Consider the following 15,089-nt stretch of genomic DNA (forward strand, 5'->3'; position numbering starts at 1 on the left):
CAAGGCTGCAGCTATACATAGACCCTCAGAAGTGTGATCTGCATGCTGGGAGGCTGTTTGTGAGCAGCTCACATTGGGAGTTAGAACAGCAAAGTATTGTGTGGCACCCAGGGTTGCTGAGCAGGCAGTGACACAACCCCTCACTGGTCTGGATTGCACCCTGGAATGTGACAGGGCCTAGTTGTGCCATTTGGGCACAGTGTCTTTTTGTAGTCTGTGTGGCAATTGTCCTACACTAGGCAAGCACTAGGAGCAATTCTACCTCAGGAAGTTCACAGAGAGTGTCTCCTGCTGCTAACCCCCTTTGAAGGATACAGTACAACCCTCCCAATTGGGTGCCATGCCCACTTTATGGGCTGTTGGGCAGATTGGCATGGCCATGACCCCAACCTCTCCCCTCAGTGCCCTCCCTGGGGTATTGTGCACCCCAGAAGTGCATGGTGAGGACACTTCATCACAGGGAGAGCAATACTGAGTGATCTGTGAGCAGGAGGGTTTCTCTGTGAGTCCTGCACTCCTGTGTAAGGGCCAGTCACAATGTGGTCTCATTTTTATGGCTAGATTAATTTTAACAGTGATATGCAGTATAGTAAAGTTTGATATTGAAGTGCCACATAAAATGCAATTGTTAGTGGCTTATTGGGCCTAAGTATTAGGTTAGGAATCTCATCTGGCCCACAGAGCCCTTCATCCTGCTGAGTTAGATAAAATGAGCACCATGAAGGTAGGTCTTTCAGAGGAGTCCTTAAATAATCAAGATCCTGTGTGCGCTGTGTGATCATTACAGGTCCCATGGCTCTAGTAAGAGTTAGCCATGATGTCTTTGCCCAAAACTTCCCTTCCCCATAATATCTGCATTGAACTGTGTGCCAGTTGGTTGCTGTCCTCCACTTGAATAAGCAGCATATAAAGAAAAGTAATCCCGACCATTTGAACAGAAGCCATTGTAGTCAGTGGATACCCTATTATACGGCAAGTAGTATAATTTTTTATAGCCCTGATCCATCTCATGTGAGTGAGGCCAGAAAATAATGGTCAATTTCCTACCAGCACTTTTGTGCCAGAGCTTTTGTTACAGCAATCACCATCAATTTGGGCTTGATTCCCTATATATTGAGACTATATTTATACAGGAAAAGTCTCTCAAACCCTTTGACATCCTGAGCGTCACGACGCTGGCCAGAATCACTCTCCCTATCAATGAAGGAATCTTAGAACCAGCCAGAGTGCTATAATGAACCCCGGCCACTCTTCCTCCCCACCTCCAACTATGTGGAAAAATGGTGTCAGGTGATGCCAAAAGGCTTCAAGCACTTTTATGCCCACCCAAATCCAGGGTCCTTGGTCATCTTTGCAATGCAAGAGAAATCGAAGTTCACTAAAGGTGCTCCTAAGGACGAGCATACTAAGATGTTACATCTGTATGGACAGATTCAGACTGACTTATACACATGCAACTACCACTAACAAATTTGGTTAAAACTGGAGCAGCAGAGGGTAGGAATTTTCATAGAAGTCGACTAGTTTAGAATAATTCCTCTAGGAATACTGCATGGTTGCAAATCATAGGCTAAAAGTTCCAAGGCTCACTGATTTAAAATTCCCAATTGAGGCCTGCAGGCTTAGCTTTGTATGTCAACAGAAGTAAATAGTTTGACATTGTAGATGTCTCTGATGTTATCCAGTTCCAATCTGAGTAATTTAGAGCAAAATACTGTAGCAAACACTTCCCTTTTTGATAAAGTATGTTATTTATCTTTCCTTGATGACCATCCAACTTTCTTTTTTTCAAGAAAAATGTAACCCTGTTTATTAAGTAATACCAACTTTTTGTACTTTTGTATTTAGCTGATAAATTTAGAAGGAAACTAGAAGAACTGGAGCGAGAGAAGAATTCTTTAAAATTTCAGCTTCCTTCCAGGCATCCTTTAATTATCAGCTTCTTGGACAGATTCAGTGTACAAGTTCAAGCAGCGTTGTACTGGGCTGGAGATCGGTAAGTTCACTGGAGCCTTATAAAAAGGAACTGTATTTCTGTTTTTCTTGAAGTACTGTGTACAAGTTATGGCTAGATTTTAATATTTAATATTTAATATAAAAATTTAATTTTAATATTTGTTATAAACTATTGCATTTCGAGAGACACTGTCAACTTGAATTATTGGAAACTGATTAATTATAAGAGATTTGTTTTCTGATGGGGCACCCTCTAAATTGTATGTCGTAAGTATTTAAAAAAAAATGTTCATGAGGGTTTTTCTATTCCCCTGCTGAAGACTAGGGCCTTGACTACACTTGCAAGTTACAGCGCTGTAAAAGCACCCCCAGCGCTGTAACTCACTCTCCGTCCACACTGGCAAGGCATTTGCAGCGCTGTATCTCCGTGGTTGCAGCGCTGCATGTACTCCACCTCTCCGAGAGGAATAGCGTGTATTCCGCCGCCGCGGCAGCGTGGCAGCACCAGTGTGGCTGCCCAATGCACTGTGACTGGCCTCCAGAATTATTTGCCAGTATCCCACAATGCCTGTTCTAGCCACTCTGGTCATCAGTTCAAACTCTACTGCCCTGGCCTCAGGTAACCAACCATGTGACTCTCCCTTAAAATTCCCCGGGAATTTTAAAAATCCCCTTCCTGTTTGCTCAGCCCGGCGTGGCGTGGAGTGCTATCAGTGAATCTTTCCAGGTGACCATGCCTCCACGTGCCAAGTGAGCCCCAGCATGGAGCAATGGCGAGTTGCTGGACCTCATCAGTGTTTGGGGGGAGGAAGCTGTGCAGTCCCAGCTGCGCGCCAGCCGTAGGAATTACAATACCTTCGGGAAGGTATCAAAGGACATGATGGAAAGGGGCCATGACCGGGACGCCCTGCAGTGCAGGATTAAAGTGAAGGAGCTGCGGAGTGCCTACCGCAAAGCCCGCGACGCAAATGGCCGCTCAGGTGCTCCCCCTGCGACCTGCCGATTCTACAAAGAGCTGAATGTGATACTTGGGGTTAACCCCACCTCCACCTCGAGCACCACCATGGACACTTCAGAGCCGGGGTGGGAGGAGGAGGAGGAAAACGGGAGTGAGGATGGTGGGGCGGATGGAGACTCCCCGGAATCCCTGGAGCCATGCAGCCAGGAGCTCTTCTCGAGCCAGGAGGAAGGTGGCCAGTCGCAGCGGCCGGTACTTGGTGGAGGACAACAGAAGAGTAGGTTCCCGGTAAGCGTTTTTTTTTTCTGGAAGGAATTTTTTCGGTGCGGGCTCTTTGGGAGAGGAGGGTTAGGCATGCATGCCTAGATGCGGAATAGCGCATTGATGTGGTTTATCATATCGCGGTAATCAACCTCGGTAATCTCTTCGAATGTCTCATCCAGAATGTGTGCAATGCGCTTGCGCAGGTTTATCGGGAGAGCCACCATGGTCCTTGTCCCAGCCAGGCTAACGTGTCCGCGCCACTGTGCTGCGAGGGGTGGGGGGATCATTGCTGCACACAGGCAAGCTGCAAATGGGCCAGGGCAGAAGCCGCATTGCAGTAGAAGACCCTCCTTTGCTTCCCAGGTCACCCTCAGCAGCGAGATATCGTCCACGACGAACTTCTGTGGAAAATGTTGGGACAGTGTTCAGTGTAGGTGCCCCCTGCAGCTGTTGGCTCTCCCCAAGGCACAGAAACCCAGAGGACAGTACAGCCCTGAAACAATCAGTCCCCCTTACTCACCATTTTGAGGCTCCCGTGGGTTATGTGTGCTCTGTTTGGGACGGGAAAATTATGCTATTGTGTAGATAGACCCTGTGTGTGCCCTCCTTAAGTGCAGGGGAAATCATTACTCTGTCTGCTATAAACAATGCTGCCTCTGTTAAATGTTGCATTTTTCCTATACAGCTGCAACAACCTTGAGACCTCAGCCGTCCCTCTTATCGCTTGCTCAGAGACTGCAAAGACTCAAGAAGAGACCGTGAAAAACCAAAGAAGACATGCTGCAAGAAGTGATGTGGCAATCTATTAAAGAGAATGAGAAAGCACAGGACTGGCAGCAAAGCACGGATTGGCTCATAAGCATCCTGGAGCGCCAAGCAGATGCTATCCAGGAGCTCATAGCCATGCAGAAGGAGCAGTAATGCAAACGCCCCCCACCCCCACAGCCCTTGTCCCAAAACTCTTGTGCCCCACTGTTAGCTCCAACCCACTTTCCCCAACTTCCGGGTTCTTCACACCACCAGCTGCCTCCAACACCAGTATCTTCACTACCCAGCCCTGAAAACCACGACCCTTACCCTCTGCATTCGACCCCCATCACCATGCAGTATAGCTATCCTGAAGTGCAGCACTCACTGCACAGCACACCAGACAGGACATACGCGAATCTGTGATTGTACCGTTCCCCACTCCACCCCCTTGCCCTTTCTGATTCCCAAGCAGTTGTGTTTCTTTTCAATAAATAAGTTTTCTTTCCAATAAATGGATTTTTTGGCTTTGAAAACATTCTTTATTATTGCATAAAGTAAAAGATTCCTTAGCTCAGGAAATAAACAGGCACTGCAAGTCTGCTTGTCTGCTTAGCAAACACTGATTCCTAAAGATTGGAACTACTGCACTTCACTCCCGTGCAGGGCACCAGATATCACTGCTGGTTTTCAGCCTCAAATTGCTCCCTCAAGGCATCCCTAATCCTTGCAACCCCGCGCTGGGCCCCTGTAATAACCTTGCTCTCTGGCTGTGCAAATTCAGCCTCCAGGTATTCAACCTCGGAGGTCCATGCCTGAGTGAAGCTTTCACCCTTCCCATCACAAATATTATGGAGGGTACAGCATGTGGATATAACCGCGGGATGCTGTGTTCGGCCAAGTCCAGCTTCCCATACAGAGATCGCCAGCAGGCCTTTAAACGGCCAAAGGCACACTCCACAGTCATTTGGCACCGGCTCAGCCTGTAGTTGAACCATTCCTTGCTGCTGTCAAGGCTCCCTGTGTAGGGTTTCATGAGCCACGGCATTAACGGGTAAGCGGGATCGCCAAGGCTCACAATGGGCATTTCAACTTCCCCTACTGTGATCTTCCGCTCTGGGAAAAAAGTCCCGGCCTGCAGCTTCCTGAACAGCCAAGTGTTCTGAAAGATGCGTGTGTCATGCACCTTTCCTGGCCAGCCTGTGTTAATGTCAATGAATCGCCCACTGTGATCCACAAGCGCCTGGAGAACCATAGAGAAATGCCCCTTCCGATTAACATACTCAGATGCTAGATGGTGTAGTGCCAGAATAGGAATGTGCATCCCATCTATAGCCCCTCCACAGTTAGGGAAACCCATTTGTGCAAAGCCATCCACTATGTCCTGCACGTTCCCCAGAGTCATGGTTCTTCTGACTAGGATACGATTAATGGCCCTGCAAACTTCCATCAACATGATTCCAACAGTCGACTTTCCCACTCCAAACTAGTTTGCAACCAACCGGTAGCTGTCTGGAGTTGCCAGCTTCTAGATTGCAATAGCCACCTGCTTCTCCACTGGCTGGGCAGCTCTCAATCTCGTGTGCTTTCGCCACAGGGTGGGGGCGAGCTCCTCACACAGTCCCATGAAAGTGGCTTTTCTCATCCGAAAGTTCTGCAGCCACTGCTCGTCACCCCACCATGACTATGTGATCCCACCACTCAGTGCTTGTTTCCCGAGCCCAAAAGCAGCGTTCCACGGTGCTGAGCATGTCCGTGAATGCCACAAGCAATTTCGTGTCATACGCATTACACGGCTCGATAGCATTGTCGGAATCCTCTCTCTCACTGTCACTTTGGATCTTAAGGAATAGTTCGACAGCCAAACGTGACGTGCTGGTGAGGCTCGTCAGCATATGCCTCAGCAGTTCGGACTCCATTTCCCGCAGACAGATCGCGCTGCACAGAAACCGTTGAAAGATGGCGCCAAAGGTGACGGAAACAAAGGGATTTCTGGGATGTGAAGTGATGCATCACGGGGCGTTGGGACAGGACCCAGAATGCCCCGCACCTGGCATTCTTCCCACAAACCACGGCGCCAGAATGGGAAGAGGTGCTCTGTGGTATAGCTGCCCATAATGCACCGCTCCCAATGGCGCTGCAATTGCTGCAAATGTGGCCATGACAGTGCGCTGGCAGCTGTCAATGTGGACAGACTGCAGTGCTTTCCCTACTCAGCTGTACGAAGACAGGTTTAACTCAGTGTAGTGCAGCTGGAAGTGTAGCTGTACAGCTGCAAGTGTAGCCAAGGCCTAGAAGAGTCTTTTGTGCAGGTCTGAGAGCAACAGTACCAACCACGGTCAGACCTAGTTCTTGCTTTTCACTCTTGTCTCTGCATACGACTCTCTGCTGTCTTTTCAAATTCAGCTTGGCTATTGCTTTTATTGTTAAACACGTAGTCTTTTGCATTTGACAGCACTTTGTATATACTTTCTCTGTTTTGCTGATAGAGTGTACTCTTCCTCAGGCTCTGCAAGAAGGTGTTTAAAAATCTTTTAGGCACAGTAATAGTTTAAATAGGGCTAGCTGGAAAAAAAAATCTGTTTTGTGAAAAATGTTGAAATTTTAAGACTTGTTTTTGTTCCACAGTGAAATAAAATCAAGGTCTTTTGAATTTTTCATGGGGGGAAAAAAAAAAGAGAGAGAAAGAGGAGCAAGAGAGAAACACTCAGCCCAGAACAGCCATAGCTTGCTGGTTAGGGATGTGGGAGATCCAGGTTAAAGAACCTAAGTCTCCCATATCCCAGGTGAGTGCCCTAATCACGAAGCTATTGGCTATTCTGGGCTTAGTTGGTCTGTTGGTCAATCGATCTATCTGGTTTTGATGAGTAATTCCACACTGGATCAGAGAGAACTTTTCCACAAAAATTTCATCAGAATTAATATATTTCTGTGAAAATGTTAGATTTTAACAAATTCACATTTTCTGATGTAAGCTTTTTGTTAAAAAAAAAAAAATCCTGGTTGGAAGTAGCTTTAAGTTACTCATAGTAACACAAGAGCAGATTCAGGATATTCAGAGGAAATATGATTTCCAAGTTTAAGAATAACCCTTGTTACAGTGGCGTGTTTGTAGGTTCTTCACCAGCCAGTCAGAAATCTTCACCCTTTTGAGAGCTGTGTGAAATGTCACTTAGCAAAAACAAGAGCACTTCAGAGCTTCTGGGAATCCTGTACAATTTGGCTGGTGAGGAGGTAATGATTTGTAATCAGTGTAAGGCACATACACATTAATGGTCTAGCACTTTAAAATGCTACACATAGATGGTTGCTTCTTGTACTTTGTTTTTGCCTAAGTACGTGTATATAATGGTCATGGAACTTTGTGTTCTTGCATTCTTGCTGATATTTACATTAGAGCTAGACTTTTCCAGTCATGTGGGATTCTTTTCTAATGTGTTTATTTTTACTTAATGTTTATGAAACAAAAAAAGCATTCAGGTGCACCTAAAAGTATCATTCCAACAGGCCCTCTTGACTGCTCGTTCAAAACATTTATTTTTTTTATTACCCATTTCCTCCTCTCTTCACTAACTTTGATGTTGTATCGCATCCATCCCGCACCACGTGTCTTTTTTCTCTCTCTCTCTGTTTGATGGTATCATTTGTAATCCAACATTGCTTTTTCATTCTCCTTAATCCCATTTTTTCTCCAGCAATCTCTGTGATAGACTCCCGAAACAAAGTCTACTCTTCCTCCGTGGTGGAATATTATTTGGAAATCGCTACAGAGTAACTATTAGCAATCACTTCATCATGAAGCTTATCACCATTGAAGCATTTTGATGCAATAGATATCCATCTGTGGAACTCTATTAAATGGAACATCATTGTTGCTATTAAGAGTCATTGATCAGTTTCTGGAGCAAGATTAGCACTTCTAAATATATGTACCTCCCGGATGAGTTTAGTCAAGAATTTCTGAACTAGAAGTGATCCAAGGTTAACCTGTCACCCGATGGATAGTTAAATGTATACATATGGCAATTCTTGTGCTGAAACCAGGTAGCTGTTAAAAATAGGCCATATGTAAGAAGCAAATTCTAATAGACACACACCATTATGGATTTCTCTTCCAGTAAGCTGTGTGGTCCCAGTACCACCTCAGATCTAATTCTGTCATGGCCAATTCTTGTGTTCATATCTCCGAAGGTGGCAATATGAACTTGGGGTGATACAGTGTCATCTAACATAACATAAAAGCATCTTTTTCAGCATCAGAGCTTGCCTCAAGTGGAGCATACCACACGTCCTACCTTCAAACTGAAAATAGCAGCTATCAGATGTCGAGAATAAACCTGCCAAGTCAATAATACAGATTTTGTTCTCGGGGACAAAACCAGAGCAACACCAGTGTGCCTATCAGATGTATTGCAGGCATTCAACAATCAAAAAGTCTGACCCACTATGAATCAGAGCTGTGCTTGTGGTGTTCAAATTCCACCCTGTCTCCTGTGTGCTGCCTATATCAGCTTTCAACCTTTTCAGTTCTTCAGCCAGGAGAGAATCATAGAATACCAGGGTTGGAAGGGACCTCAGGAGGTCATCTAGTCCAACCCCCTGCTCAAAGCAGGACCAATCCCCAACTAAATCATCCTAGCCAGGGCTTTGTCAAGCCTGACCTTAGAAACCTCCAAGGAAAGAGATTCCACCACCTCCCTAGGTAACCCATTCCAGTGCTTCACCACCCTACTAGTGAAAAAGTTTTCCCTAATATCCAACCTAAACCTCCCCCACTGCAACTTGAGACCATTACTCCTTGTTTTGTCATCTGAGAACAGTCTAGATCCATCCTCTTTGGAACCCCCTTTCAGGTAGTTTTTATAGAATATCTGGGTTGGAAGGGACCTCAGGAGGTCATCTAGTCCAACCCCCTGCTCAAACAGATCCCCACCAAGATGTAAACAACCTAATTCAAAAATGAATCCAGCAAAAAACAAGCTGGTGATTTGAGAGGAAGTGATGCTTTCAGTCAAACAATTATAAAATGATAAAGTACCTTGTTCTGACAATATTCCATCAGATCTGCTAAAGGTTGGTGGCCTGGATTTAGTTCACTAGCTTCATAGAGTTGTCTTAAGAGTTTGGGAAACTGGGTGCATTCCAGAAGACTGGAAAAGGGGCTGCCATCATTTAAAAAAAAAAAAAAGTCATCAGTTTGTTCAAACTGTAGGGAAATAACGCTGCTGTTAGTCCCAGGGAAGGTGTTCATGGTCTTACTACTGAACTAACTGATATATTGTGTCAGCCAAAAAAAAAGAGACAACCAGTGTGGTTTCCATACGAGTCAATCTAAGATCCATGCTATATATGTGTGACAAAGTGGTGTCATAGAAATTTCTGTCCTTTCCAGCTGAGGAATAAGGAGAGACGGACACAGCTAGCCAAGCAAGGAGCCCCGGGAGGGGCGATCCGTTTATTTCAATTGCAATTGGGTTCGAGCTCATAAGTCAGCAAGAACAAAGAAAACACTTACACCAAAGCATTATATGCAGTTGCTTACGATAATCTATTGCTCTATGATTGGCCAAAATTTGCCACCATTACCATACATAATTAGCAAGCTACGTGTATCTGCCCCTCTTATGACCCCTTATTGTTCATCTATTTGCCCCCTCCTCCTTGCTTATTTTGCAAACTAAGCAGTTAGCTATCTACAGGACGCAGGCACAGAAAGGTCCATTGTCTCCAGGTTTGGAGTTTGGCTATATTTCCTCTTGAAGGAACTTCCTGACTACCTATAGCTGACCCTGCATTTTGTCCTTCTTTCTCCCATGTGTGCGTGACAAATTTGCCCCCTGGCAGTTAAGTAGGATAATTTTATATCAGTGGGAATGTTCTTAATGTTTTCTCTGAGTGCTGTGTGGGTGCCTCGGTTTCCCCTATGCAGTTCTTAAGTATCTAGGTGGTGGGATAAGGGGGTGTGATTGTTGCAGAGCCCGAGAGGGCCAGTGCGATGGTGCCTGCACAGAGAATGGCCGACACCCTGTCTCCTGGCAGCTGATGGCTTGGGCCCCTCCTCTGCAAAGGTGCCAACTGAAGGTGTTGGAGAACAAAGAGATCAGGTGACCTCCTGACCTCTGGCCTCCTTAGCCCCCCAAGTTGGACCTGGCTGAGGGGGTTCTGTTGTCTGTACCTGCAAGACCTGTCTTGGACTGTGTTCCTGTCGTCTAAATAAACCTTCCGTTTTACTGGCTGGCTGAGAGTCATGGTGAATCGCAGGAAGCTGGGGGTGCAGGGCCTTGTTTTCCCCAAACTCTGTGACAATAGGCTCTGTAGAATATTACTGAAAAACAAATAGAGTGACAAAAGAAAGTTAACACTGTGTTTATAGACTTTGCAGCTGCTTTTGACTTAGTGCATTGATCAGTACTGTGGATACTATTATGCCAATCTGGGGCGCCTCAGGACTTGGTGTGCCTAGGGAAGAAACTACCACAGTACTTTTAGCTGTGTGAGGATCTACGGTTATATTATAGATTAGTTTAAGTAGAAAAAGGAGTACACCAGGGATGCATTCTTTCACCTACATTATTTAATGTTCAAATAGACTATGTGATGATAAAGGTGATTGAAGCCAAAGTAGGAGGTATGAAGTTTAAATATTCATCGTTAGAGGATGATGTTTCTTTACTTGGAAAAAAATACAGACCAACTACAGCTAGTGCTGGAAGAGCTGTGGAAAACTGCAAAATCTGTGGACTTAAGATCAATGGTGATAAAACCAAAGCTATAAAATGGAAATGAACAACTTACAGGTGCTGCATGTAGATGGCAATGATGTTGAATGGGTGAATAGTTTTCTGGATAGTCAATTGACAACAGGATGTTCTATATCCGAAGAACAACAAGGAGTCTGGTGGCACCTTAAAGACTAACAGATTTATATCCGAAGAAGTCACACATCAGATCAGTCTTGCGTCAGTGGCATTTCAGTGTCTTCAAAGGCTGTTTGGGCAGCAGGGTGTATGTGTGATAACTACGATACAAGTGTTCAACGTGGTAGTGATGACAACTGTGCTATATGCAGCAGAAACAAGGCTGTTAAAACAGCTGAGGAGAGGAAACTAAACAGTTTTCAGTGTCAAAGTTACAGCATATTCTTAACATCCAATGGTTTATCACAAACAAGGAAACACTTAGATGAATCTGGCAAGCTCTAGTTTTGCACCAGTTCAGAACAAGATAACTGCAAAGGTGGGGTCATGTCCAGTGTGCAGAAGAAGGTGTGCTTTTACAGAAGGAAGTAGAGCATGAGGCCGACTATGAATGAGGTTGGAAGATGCATTTCTGAAGGATGTAAGCCTAAAATCTCCCATGCTGACTATTGCTGAAGGAGGATTTACAAGAGGCCATTCAAGATGGAAGTCCATTCTACATGCAATCATGGCAGCAACATAGCCATGTGAATTTGCTGCTGTTGCATCTGAGATGTGTCTGCAAAATGGATATGATTTGCCTTTTCTGTGTGCAAGATACTCATTTATGCATGCAGTCAAATTAATTGTATATTTATTATGTATAACAGATATCTAAGTAAATTTTGCAGGCTTATCTTAAGAAGTCATGTTTGAAAATTTGACCTTGACAGATGTATTTATTTGGGACCACAGTTTTTCAGTGAGATGTTAAAAATGCACCTGTAATATTTATGGAAAACCCACATATACTTGTATGCATAAATGGACAGAGAAATGCCATTACTCGTTTGCTTGCACAAATATAGGGAAATACATAAGAAAACATGTCTGCACTATTTGCAGGTTCATTTTGAGAGCCCCATTATAAATTTGGCACTTAATGTACTGTGTTGATTACCTTAGGGCCCAATCATACAAACATTTCTTACTGAGCATAGTGCTTACTACTGTGAAGAGTCCCACTGACTGTAAATTTGAAAGAGCTTTCTGTATAGCAGAGGGGCCAAAGTTGGCATCATATAGCACAGACTCTGGCTGATCTCTAGTGTGATCTCCAAAAGCTGACAAGCCTCAGAAACGGTTCCAGATAATTTCTAAATTTCATTTCTGAAGATTGTTCTCAATGGTGATGGAAAATTGCATTCCTTAGACATTCATCCAAGACAGTGATGAGTGAATATGCTGAAAAATGAAATAGCTGGGGGAAGCCTGAAGCTATACAAGTCATCTTCTTCCTCTTTCCTTTGAGATGCTGTAAAAACAGAGTCAGTGTTTGATAAAATAAAGGGAATATGTAAAGGAAAAAGCACTCTAGTTTCTGAAATAATGTTGTTTTAAAGATTAAGACACTGTTTTGATGATGGGCCATCACAACTCCTAGGGTGGCACGGTACATTTCCTTTCAATCTTCCAGAACTGAATACCCAATAGTCTCATTAAATATAAATGTTTGTCATTTTTAAAGGGTTGGAAGTGAAGAAGCACAGCTCTGGCAAAAAAATGAGCAAAAGCTTTTGAGTCCTGCTTACCAAAAGAGGATGCAGGTTTCAACCACAAAAAGAAACCAGCTTCTTCAAGAAAAGCAATGGTTGCAGGTAAGAAGAAAAGTAAAGTTGTGGCAAAAACCACTAGTGGGGGGGAAAATGTAGCTTGTGGGCGTTCTTGCTGAATTAAACAAACTGATAGTATAGCATACTGCTTCTGTGCAGCAATTAGAGACTTGGCTGTAGTCCAGCTGATTATCTCAGTGATGACTGGCCAGGGGTAGTGTGAATCTCATTGCAGACAAGGAGGAGTTGAAGGCTCAGTTGCTCATGTGCATGCTTTAGCTTTCCTCATTATCTTTTAAGTATACTCTTTATGTTCACAGGTCTGATTTGCTTTCTCTCTGCTTCACTGATCTTTAGAAGTTTTTATTTGAAGACAAAAAGAGAGTTTTGAAGAATACAATCTCCTAGTCACTTCTTTTCAGATTTGTTTATCAGTATGTGATTTGCCAGCTTTTGTTCATGAAAGATGATCCGTACATTTTGTAAGGACACAGTGATTCATTAAAAAGTCAGCATTTGCCAATAGTAACTATGCACTGATACTTGAGATTACCATGGTCTCCCTGTCCATTTAGAATAGGAAGCATCTGTGTGGTAATGGTTACAAATGTTAACTGTTTAAATGGCTGCTGCTGTAATGTTTGTGTAAAAATAATTGCAAACTCTTCAACTATAGGTTAGATCCTTTCTTCATATCCCCACCACCCAAAAGGCTCTATTCCTTATTGCCTAAGAATGAAACCCTCTTTTCTGTAATATTCCTGATCAACTTTAGTGATTACACTGCAGAATGAATTATCCTGGAGGGCTAACTAGAGGCTTGCAGCCATACTCTTCTGATCTTTACTTCAGGGCTCCTTGTTTATAATTTTGTTCAGTGTGTCCCGTGGTAGGAAGAGGTGAGGTGAGAAGCATATAAATTAAAGAAACAGAATTTCTTAGATAATGCTAAATTAAGGTCCTTTCTGTCATCTCGCGTGGCTGCCCAAGAGGACATTAAAGATCCCATGACACTTCTGGAAAAGTTCAGGAGATAACTGCAGTTTACTAGCCAAAATGTCCATTCTGAAAAAAATAGGTTTCAGTCCCCCAAGAATGCATGTGAACTATTCTTAAGTGTAGAGTAGCTTTCTCTTTTGCTTATGCAGGCTCTGCAATATCAGTACACTACAATTAATTAGATACTAGGGTTACCATACATCCGGATTTCCCCGGACATGTCCGGCTTTTTGGTACTCAAATCCCCGTCAGGGGGAATTGCCAAAAAGCCGGACATGTCTGGGGAAATAGGGAGGCAGCATAAGCCAGGGTCCGCCTGGCTCCAGCACGACCCGCTGGGTCCGCAGTGCAGCCCAGCCGCCCGGCTACATTGTAACGAGCTCGGGCAGGGGAAGGGAGGGGGCGCAGCCGCAGAAGGCGGCGAAGGGACTGCTGCTGCCCCCGGAGGCCGGGCGGACCGTGCGCTCCAGCTGAGCCCGCAGGACCATGGAGAGGCCGGGCCCAGCCAGCGGCTCTGGCTTCCCTCGCAGGCGGGGACTCCCCGGCTACTGGGGGACCCTTCCTGTGGCCCCGTCACCCCGCGCGGCAGGAAGGAGGCTGCGGCGCGGGGCAGAGAGTGCAGCGTGTGCCGGGGCTGCAGGGACCCGCGCTGACCCAGTCGCCGCTGAGCATCCGAAGCCCCCGCCAGGCAGAGGCTGCCGGGGGAGCAGGGCAGGCGTGGGGGTGCAGAGGCTGCAGGGCGAGGAGGAGCAGGGCAGACGGGGGTGCAGAGGCTGCAGGGGCGGGGGGGTGCAGGGGCTGCAGGGCGAGGAGGAGCAGGGGGCACTGAGGAGGCAGGGGCAGGGGCGTGTAGAGGCTGCAGGGTGAGGAGGAGCAGGGCAGGCAGGGGCATAGAGGGTGCAGGGGCAGGGCAGGTGGGGGGCGCAGAGGCTGCAGGGGTGGGGGGGTGCAGGGGCTGCAGGGCCAGTGGGGAGCAGGGGGTACAGAGGCTGCAGGGGCGGGGGGCGTGCAGGGGCTGCAGGGCGAATGGGGAGCAGGGAAGCACTTAGCAACCCCCAACCAAGATCAGAGCGGGAGGGAGGAGGGGGAATGCGGGGTGCTCAGAGGAGGGGGCAGAGTTGGGGCAGGGACTTTGAGGAAGGGGTTGGAATGGGGGCGGGGCCAGGGCGGGGCCGGGGGCAGGACTGGGACCCTGTGGAGTGTCCTCTTTTTTTAAATGTTTGAATATGGTAACCCTATAGTGTACAATATTTTATGATACCTTGAATTTGAAAACTGTATTATAAAACCAGTTCTGTTCATCTTCCTGTACATTCCCTTATAAGTCTCTTACTGCACTCATTACTGTTAGTACATTTTCAAAGAATGTGAGGGCTTTGTATTAAGTGAGGCTAACTAAAATTCTGGCAGTATTCCCAAACCAGTAGTACAGAGAAGGAAATGTTCTTTGTGCACACTAAAAACCTGATTTGAGACTCTCAGAAACAAAACTGATGTTTTTGGCCTGCTGACCTTTGTTATCTCCTTGACAAATGCCTGTGGGATGAAACATCAGCTGCTCTGTTCTCTTGTTGCTACTTCTAAGAAAAAAGAAAATAATTGATGCATCTACTGTGCAACATTGCAGTAAGTTGAATTCTTTGAGCTAATTTGGTC

At 45.5% G+C, this 15,089-nt stretch overlaps 1 protein-coding gene and 1 long non-coding RNA gene across 2 annotated transcripts in view; both read left to right on the forward strand.

Moving 5' to 3' along the window:
* DISC1 (DISC1 scaffold protein) overlaps positions 1-15,089 on the forward strand; it is a 352,017-nt gene that overhangs the window by 85,601 nt on the left and 251,327 nt on the right. Inside the window, 2 exon segments of the mRNA XM_065588994.1 lie at positions 1,849-1,996; positions 12,350-12,479. Of these exon segments, the coding sequence (XP_065445066.1) occupies positions 1,849-1,996; positions 12,350-12,479 (278 nt within the window).
* LOC135982413 (uncharacterized) lies at positions 2,017-5,036 on the forward strand. Its single transcript, XR_010599760.1, has 2 exons — positions 2,017-3,202; positions 3,864-5,036. It is a non-coding gene; the product is annotated as an uncharacterized LOC135982413 (long non-coding RNA).

The sequence above is a fragment of the Chrysemys picta genome, chromosome 3, assembly GCF_011386835.1.
Source record: "Chrysemys picta bellii isolate R12L10 chromosome 3, ASM1138683v2, whole genome shotgun sequence".
Classification (NCBI taxonomy): domain Eukaryota; kingdom Metazoa; phylum Chordata; order Testudines; family Emydidae; genus Chrysemys; species Chrysemys picta.